Source organism: Benincasa hispida, chromosome 11 (genome assembly GCF_027475165.1).
Source record: "Benincasa hispida cultivar pf3 chromosome 11, pf3_genome.v1.1, whole genome shotgun sequence".
Classification (NCBI taxonomy): domain Eukaryota; kingdom Viridiplantae; phylum Streptophyta; class Magnoliopsida; order Cucurbitales; family Cucurbitaceae; genus Benincasa; species Benincasa hispida.
The window spans coordinates 67,417,594-67,425,753 of record NC_143488.1 but is presented as its reverse complement, the minus strand read 5'-3'; the positions used below and the strand labels follow the sequence as shown (position 1 = coordinate 67,425,753).

Genomic DNA, 8,160 nt, shown 5'->3' with positions numbered 1-8,160 from the left:
CCTTTTCTTCAAACTCGTTTTCTAAAACTGTTTTCTCTAAAATGGGGGTGGAGGTTGCGAGAGGCACCCGGTGTGCTATTGGTTGTCCGTATTCGAATTGACTAACTTATTCGTGAGTGGGAACAAGTGCCACACAATTGCTAAGTGAAGCCTCGGAAAGTGCGATTGTGACACTCAGCACCACTCATTCATAAATCCCTTTGTTTCACTTGAACTCTTATGTTCTCTTGCATACAAGCATTGAGATTAGTGTAGATAAACCTCTCATGCATTTATCTAGGATTTTCTGCAACTGCAGCAATGCAAGGCCTATGTTAGTCTGTCATAAATCCCTATGTTCGACCTTAGACTTATCAGGAACCTGAGTTAGATTTATACTTGGATCTGATTTAGGAAAAACTTGTACGCATTATAGAAAGTATAATGCAACACCTCAACGCATCATCTAATCTTCTCACCTAGATAAGTGATTCATCATTCATCTTCATTCACTCTAATCTTGCTTTTCACCTTTACTTATATACACTTTTAAACACAAATCACAAAGAACAAACAACCACCTTAACAGTAGGGATTAAATCGTAATCATTTTCAAAGTATGGGAACTAAAATGTTACTTTTGAAAGTTTAAGGATAAAATTGTGAAAGTATATAGACTAAACGTGATTTTTAACCTAAAAATACCAATAACATATTTAGGTTGTTTTGTGAAAAGGAAAAGGAAAAGGAAAAAGAAAAAGAAAAGGGAAGAGAGAGATAAAGAAAGAGAAAGAACAGCTCAGTTTTAAGAAGAGTCATGACCTTCCATCCTCAAATGGATGGTTTTTCATTTTCTGGGTGGAGCTTTACGCAATCCCCATTATACCCGCCACCCAACCTCCATTCCCCTTTCTCTCTCTTCTTCTCCCTCTCTCTCTCCTCTGTTCTTTTCCCCTTTTCCCCTTTTTCTTATCTTTTTCCTCTGTCATTTCATTCCAATTTCACCATCCCTTTCGTATATATCTTCTTCGTCTTGTATTTCCTTCATCTGGGTTTGTTTCTTTTCCGATTTTGACCCCAGATTCATTTCCATGGGTAACATTGGTAGTAGCGGTTCCAGTGGCCGGAGAAGGCACGGTAGTCGCCGGAGTCACCCAACTCCACCACCAGCAGCGCCACCCCAGCCTGAAATTACAAGTAATCGCTACGTTTTCGCTGCTGCTACGCCTTACCCAACGCAATACCCGAACCATCCGAATCATCCGCCCCCGTATTACCAGTATCCTGGTTACTTTCCACCGCCACCTGGTCCGCCGCCGTCGATGCCGATGCCTTTGCCGGCGCCTTACGATCACCACCACCGTGGAGGTCATCCCCAGATGGATCCCGCGCATTGGGTCGGTGGGAGATACCCTTATGGCCCTCCTATGCCGCCCCAAACGCCCTATGTTGAGCACCAGAAGGCGGTTACCATACGAAATGATGTTAATCTCAAGAAGGAAACTCTTAGAGTCGAACCTGATGAAGAAAATCCCGGCCAATTCCTTGTATCATTCACGTTTGATGCCACCGTTGCTGGGAGGTTTGTGTTCTAATCTTTGGAGCTTTTGGTTTTCCTTTTCCTTTTTGTATCTGTGATTGTTAATTGAAGGTATTGATAGCTCTGTGGAATTGTTGGGTCAGATTTTATTTGTTCTCTTCTTTGTTTTTGTTTATCTGATACCAGAATAAGTCTTGCATGGTTTATTTTGCTGGAAGAATTAGAGGCTTGTGTGTTTTTATGTAGATTTCAAGAAACCCTCCATGCTTGTTAAAATTGGTTAGAACAAGTGGTGTGCTCTGGTTTTTCATAGATGTTTAGTGATTAAAACTATAAAGTAGCAGTTCGCTGAGGTGGTGAAAAGGAGATATTCTTTATGGTTAGAGATGATTGAGAGGTTATTGGGATTGTTAACTCCTTGAAACTAATCTGAGTCAACTTCAGGTGTACATTGTTGTAAATATTAGCATTTGGGCTTGAATTTGAACACACCTAGACCTGCAGGTGTTTGTTGTTGGGTTTTTCTCTAGAATATAACTTATACATGAGGGGAGAGGGTTTGAACCTACAACCTCGCGATTATTTGAGCCCTGTTCAAGTTGACTTATTGAAGTTTGTTGATTATGTTGGTAGTATAGGTCAAATTTGCCTACTATTGTTTATTGGACCCTAATTGATTGCCCTCCCACTCCACATTCACCCCACCTAAAACAAAAAATGTAAAATGTGGAGAGTTCTTTCAGTTTGCTGCTTATGAGTTTAATTAGAGTCAATTTTCGGAAAGGCTTAAGTAGTCTTAAGATCTTGTTTTCAGAGGTGAGGTTGAAGTTTCTATTTGCATAGAATCATTAATGAAATTATGTATGTAAATCGTGAATCACTAAATATAATGGTCATATAAAAGATCAAATAAAAGATTTCATATTCATCATCCTTTTTTAAAGTAAAGGTTCTAACTCCTCCTTCCTATCACTATCACTATTATTAATGGATCAGTGGCCCATGTTGTATTAGTATGACATGAAGTTGACTCTTATATTTTGGAAAGAGGACAATAAATTGATGTTGTATTTTAACTATTGCCATAATCCATAAAGTATTCCAAGCCTTGATGCATTCTAGATTTTCATGAAGGCTCAAGTCTCTGAACCAAAGAAGAGACAAACTTTAGGGGATAAGCCTTAAGAGCCTTCTGCATTCTTTTATCAGCATCTGCCGTCGGATTAGTGGTCCTTTCAAATGTTAATTTATCTTTTATCTAGTTATTTTGTTGATCCTTCACGGTGGGATATTTTTTTTCCCGTGGTTGTTATGATGTTTATACATAGAGATTTTTTGTTTCTTTTATTTGAGATTTGATCTGGAATTCTGCTAGCCTGAGAATCTGAGTCTTTTTATCTTGAAACAGTATCACAATCTTCTTCTTTGCGAAAGAAGGTGAAGATTGCAACTTGACCGCTGTAAAAGAAGACATTTTTCAACCAGTAACTGTCCATTTCAAACAAGGGCTTGGACAGAAGTTCAGACAACCTTCTGGAACCGGAATAGATTTCTCAAAGTTTGAAGAGTCAGAGTTTCTGAAAGTGAATGACACAGATGTCTATCCTTTAGTTGTAAAAGCTGAGGCTTCCACCGACAGTCAAACTGGCCCTGATGGTACCGCGGTACCTGACCCCATGAATTCTCAGATAACACAAGCAATATTTGAGAAAGATAGAGGTGAATATCAGGTAAGAGTGTTGAAACAAATCCTGTGGGTCAATGGTATGAGATATGAGCTACAGGAGATATATGGCATTGGCAATTCAGTCGAGGGCGATGTGGATGGAAATGACCCTGGAAAGGAATGTGTCATTTGCTTGTCAGAGCCACGGGATACGACTGTCCTTCCCTGCCGACACATGGTAACAACAACATTCTCTTTCTTTGTTAATTGTAGATGATTCTTAACAAAGAATTAAGCCTTTCACTGAGATAATAGCCTTGTTAAGTCTTTATTCCTATAAAATAAATCTGTGCTCACTACCAGCAATTCTTGAGCAGGATTAACTTGTTCTATTCTTGTTGGCAGTGTATGTGTAGTGGTTGTGCTAAGGTGCTAAGGTTCCAGACGAATCGATGCCCGATTTGTAGACAACCCGTCGATAGGCTCTTAGAGATAAGGGTCAGCAATGGGCCAGAAGAATAAAGAACAACGGTTCTACCATCGTCTCGCAGTTGAAGCAAACTCTGTACAGCACTGCGTTTATTGCATTTCTTTTTGCATCATCTGAATTGATTCCCTTTCGCCCTGAATTTTCTACCTGTTCTAAATAATCAAGAAAGGAAAGCGTTTAAGCTTATATCCAGCACATTGTGATATTGTGCCAGGGAAAAAGAAAAAGAAGGAAATTGTAAACAGTTGTACTTGTATTCTCATGATCAAAAGTGTCTGTAGAATTTATCTCTATTATATATACTTAAGCCGAGCCATGTTTTGTTTGTAATCAAATCCTTTGCCATTTCTTTGGTTTAATCATTTCTAACATCCTTGTATTGGTGTATGGATATTTGTATAACCCATATGGCTTTTCATCTTTTCACCTTCTAAGTCTAACTAAGCTCAGTCTTCCAACTTCAAAAGTTACTCGTTTATTGGATAAATTATACAGCTAATCCGAGTATTGTTTAGTTGATTAATGATCAATTGTCGTCTCTATCTTTGAAATCGTGCATTGTTTACTTGTATTAAAAACATAAAAAAGAGAAAAAAGAATGACATGACAAGAGCTAAATAGACTTGTTCTATCATTGCTACATACATTTATGTCTAAGAGAAAACTATGTGTCAATTTGAGTTTGGTTGCCTTCAGTCTTTTAACTACAAACAAAACTGATAACCAGAGGGCATTTTCAGAATAAGGTCTTGCAATTCTTTTCAGACCTTTATTTTAATATTTTCTTTTCTTCCTCTCTCACAACTCTCGTTCTGTTCTCTCTAAATTTTTCCCCATCTTCTTCCTCCTCTCCAGCCTTCTTTCCTTAGATTCCTTTTTTGGTATTTTGTTTCTACAACGATAACGCTTCCTTTTCTGTATTTTGCCTCTAACAAAGGCAACCACAACAACAAGCAATAAGCAAAGTTATTTCTTCTTTTGACACGGTGGAAACGAACATTTTATTTATTTATTTATTTTTTTGGAAAAAGATACCAAATGAACCAAATATAGAAGGCAAGAACAAGAAAATAAAAAATAATTAAACAAAAATTGCTTGATAGCACCAACAAAAAGGTTATACAACTTTGTTTTGAAAAAGTTGGTGAAGTTTCATTTTTTTAAAAAAAATTTTGGTCGTTTGTACAAAAAAATCTTATATAAGTCTACTAAAAACGTTTAAAATACACAACAAAACAAAGATAAATACAAGCTTGAAAGCTGTTAATTTTTCCTTAAAAAAGCTGTTAATTTATTAAGAAAATATCAAAATTAAATAGACATCAGGTTAGATACTAAACGTATAATTTAATAAAAATTAAATTTATACAGCCACTTTTTCTTTTTGCTTTATTCTTCATCATTTTTAAAGAAACCTTTGAATTTTTTAATCAAATTTTAAAACAAACTTCCATGAAAGCAAAGCATATATCAAAGACCATTTAAAAGGTAATTCCTCTCTCTTTTGATGTAGTGATTATCAAGAGAAACGTCATGTAAAAATTTGCTTGGTTTTTATTTAGTCAACCTCGATAATTTTTTTTTAAAAGTCAAATACATTGCAAAATGCCACTTTATTTATTTATTTTTTCAACACCATATTACTTCATTGCATCTTTGTTTCTCCCTCCTTAATTTCAATAAGCACATCTTCCTAATCCCTTTTTCACTTAAAAACAAACTAATATTCTTAATCATGCCAAATTTTTGTTTTGTCAAAACTAGTGAAAGATATAAAACTGAATTAAAACTATAATTTGATATTAAGTTAAAAAAAATTTGACATATAATCCAATGATGTAGTAGTAAAATAATTTATTGATTTTAATTCAAATTTATATGTAATTGCATCGACTTTGCCAATAGTGACTTTTCTTTTAAAATTGTGGTGTTTCACAATGATGAGAAATCAATTAGCTATTCATTTTTCGGGTTCGAAGTATTTCCTACCCCTAATATTCATAATGCAAACCTAGGTCATACATGTCACATCATACACTAGAAGTACTAGAACTCTCCACTGTCGGTGCAACACATTATGACTATGATTTAACATTATAATAATATAAATCAAAAGTAGGACCTCAAAAAGTCATTAAATCATAATCATATTACAAAACAAAATGCATCAACATCACCAATCAACCATAGCAAACTCACACGAGTTATTTATTCTAACCAAAAACCATGCAGATGCAGTTCATTGGTTCAATACTAAAAAAACAGGAAACAAAGTGGCTGCTTATTCGAAGTCTAATTGAGCGCTCAACCACAAAGCAACTCATGAACATTCTTACTCACCAACCATGAACCAAACACTAAACTTCAGATTTTCTTGGATGGAGCAGCATCAAGAAACCATTGATGGACATAAACACCACTGTTTCTCAAATCCTTGTACAGATCAACACAGCCTCTGTTCTTCAGCTCACCATCTTCTTCATCAACCTCATCTCTGCAGCTCAGAAACACCTCGTCCACCCAGCAAATAACCCCACTTTCAAACAAATCTGACAGAAACTTCAATTCTTCCTTCCCTGCGTCCATCTTCAAGACGACGAAATCGGAATGCTGCACAGTTTCCTTGAACCAAGACAGAAAATCAAACTCGTCGTCGATGTAAGGTTCTTCATCTTCATCATCAGCAGCACCGTCGTTTTCTGTAGTCTGATCAGTTCCTGCTAGGCCAGGATGATAAACAAACGTGACTCCAGGGTTATGGATATAGGTGGCGAGAGCAGACATGTCATGATCAACAAAATAAACATTAAAATCTCTGCGATCCACAGGATAGGAAGGTGGAAACCAATCCGTGTTTGTGTGATTCATGCGTTTCCCTGGACCAATATTAACATATACCAACTTTTCCCCATTGGAAACATCGACAAGCTTCGGTAAATATGACAGTTTTTTGTCGAATTCCACAGGTTTTCCCTTCACAAAAGGTTCTATTTTTGGAATTAAAGGCTTGTTCCTCGTGAGAGAGCGACATTCAGACGATATGTGAGGCTCCAAATGGCGAAATTCTTCGAGTTTCTTTTTAAATACAACCAGAGTTAAGTTATTAACATGGCCAACATGCATCACAGTGGAAGTTTTCAGCAAAGATGACACTGGGGTTGCAGCTCTAATCAAATTGTTCGGCATTGAACCACTCGTGGCCACAATAACAGCCCCAATTCCGCCAGGTCTAAGCACACGCTCGATCTCGAGAACCAGAAGTGCAGGGACTGAATATCTGTCTAGATCTCTAGAGAAAACGAAATCAAAGGATCCATCCTTAAAGTCCAATTCGTAAACGAGTTGTTTTCTCCTTAAAGAGAAAAATCGGTGTTGACCAACGCCAATAACATCACTGAATCCTATGTCCCTCAGTGCCAAAACGGCAGATCCCGATCCCTCTCCAACGCACAGACATTTAGCAGTATGATTCAATAGTTTCTTCTCCATTAACTCAGCAACGACATTAGTCGTCAGATTCATAGAGTCCTCACAGTGCATCGCCGCAAATGGCACCCAAATTGGATTCAGAAAATGACCTTGAAACAAATACGATCCTCGAGAATCTTTCGCTTCTACATAACCAGACTTCACAGCACAATCGCGAAAGATCACCGATGGGATCACTCCGAAATCAGCACCGGTCAAAATATGCAACAAAGGAACAGTCGAAACAGCCAATGCGAGAAAGAAAATTCGAACAACAACACGCCTGGCCAATACCCCATGAACGATCTGCCATTTCACAGCCTTCAAATTCATCTCTCCCAACCCCCGATCAGAGTTCGTTTAACGTCGTGAAACACGAAGCAAACAGGAATAATTCCTCGAAATAACACTAACAGAGAGAAACAACAACCAGATTGAACAAAAAGATTAGCGGGTACAAAACCTGGATGATGTGTGATTTCCACCCACGAGGAGCCCCATAGATTTTTGGAAAATTAACCAGACCCTCTTCGGAACCCTCATCCTTCGAATAATTTTCCCGTCCCAAATCACCATCATTGAAGAACACAAATCAAACCATGATGCTGAAAGAAACTACATCACATTCTTCAAAGCTCAACTTCCTACAGTAAAGAAACCTCGAAAACCCTAACAGAAACTGAAGATCGAGATCGAATTTCAGAATCAAGGTTCAAACTTCAAACCTAGGGTTACGAGTGAAGTAGAAGAGGAAAAGAATGGAAGTAGATCTAAAACGAGTGGTGCTATTAATATTGTGAGATTACGAGAAATCTTGTCCCGCTCTGGGAATTACGTGGCACGAGGAGATATTCTAAGATCTAAAACGATAAACACACGTGTCGATAAATGAACGGACAGATTTTGAGATTAGAAGAATGTGGGCCCTAAATTATTGGCTTGTAAGGGCTTTGTTGTAATTTAAGGGGAGACATAGAGTACAAGATCGCTCTGGAACATCTTAATCGGATTAAACAA

The 8,160-nt window shown here is 37.4% G+C and overlaps 2 protein-coding genes across 2 annotated transcripts; one reads left to right on the top strand and one right to left on the bottom strand.

The window, feature by feature from the left end:
* Positions 1 to 682: 682 nt before the first annotated feature.
* On the top strand, positions 683 to 4,010 carry LOC120090472 (putative E3 ubiquitin-protein ligase LUL2). The gene is made up of 3 exons (XM_039048166.2): positions 683 to 1,561; positions 2,928 to 3,423; positions 3,591 to 4,010. Exons 1-3 carry the CDS (start codon positions 819 to 821, stop codon positions 3,705 to 3,707), a joined length of 1,356 nt encoding a protein of 451 aa, XP_038904094.1. The 5' UTR covers positions 683 to 818; the 3' UTR covers positions 3,708 to 4,010.
* Positions 4,011 to 5,806: 1,796 nt separating this feature from the next.
* LOC120090789 (uncharacterized) lies at positions 5,807 to 7,942 on the bottom strand. The gene has a single exon (XM_039048496.2). It carries the CDS (start codon positions 7,474 to 7,476, stop codon positions 6,040 to 6,042), a length of 1,437 nt encoding a protein of 478 aa, XP_038904424.1. The 5' UTR covers positions 7,477 to 7,942; the 3' UTR covers positions 5,807 to 6,039.
* Positions 7,943 to 8,160: the final 218 nt, after the last annotated feature.

Excerpts from the sequence above, each read along its gene's own strand:
- LOC120090472 (XM_039048166.2), top strand. The coding sequence starts at position 819 with ATGGTTTTTCATTTTCTGGGTGGAGCTTTACGCAATCCCCATTATACC. Across the intron at positions 1,562-2,927 it reads GATGCCACCGTTGCTGGGAG|TATCACAATCTTCTTCTTTG; the intron begins GTTTGTGTTCTA and ends ATCTTGAAACAG. Across the intron at positions 3,424-3,590 it reads TCCTTCCCTGCCGACACATG|TGTATGTGTAGTGGTTGTGC; the intron begins GTAACAACAACA and ends TCTTGTTGGCAG.
- LOC120090789 (XM_039048496.2), bottom strand. The coding sequence starts at position 7,476 with ATGAATTTGAAGGCTGTGAAATGGCAGATCGTTCATGGGGTATTGGCC.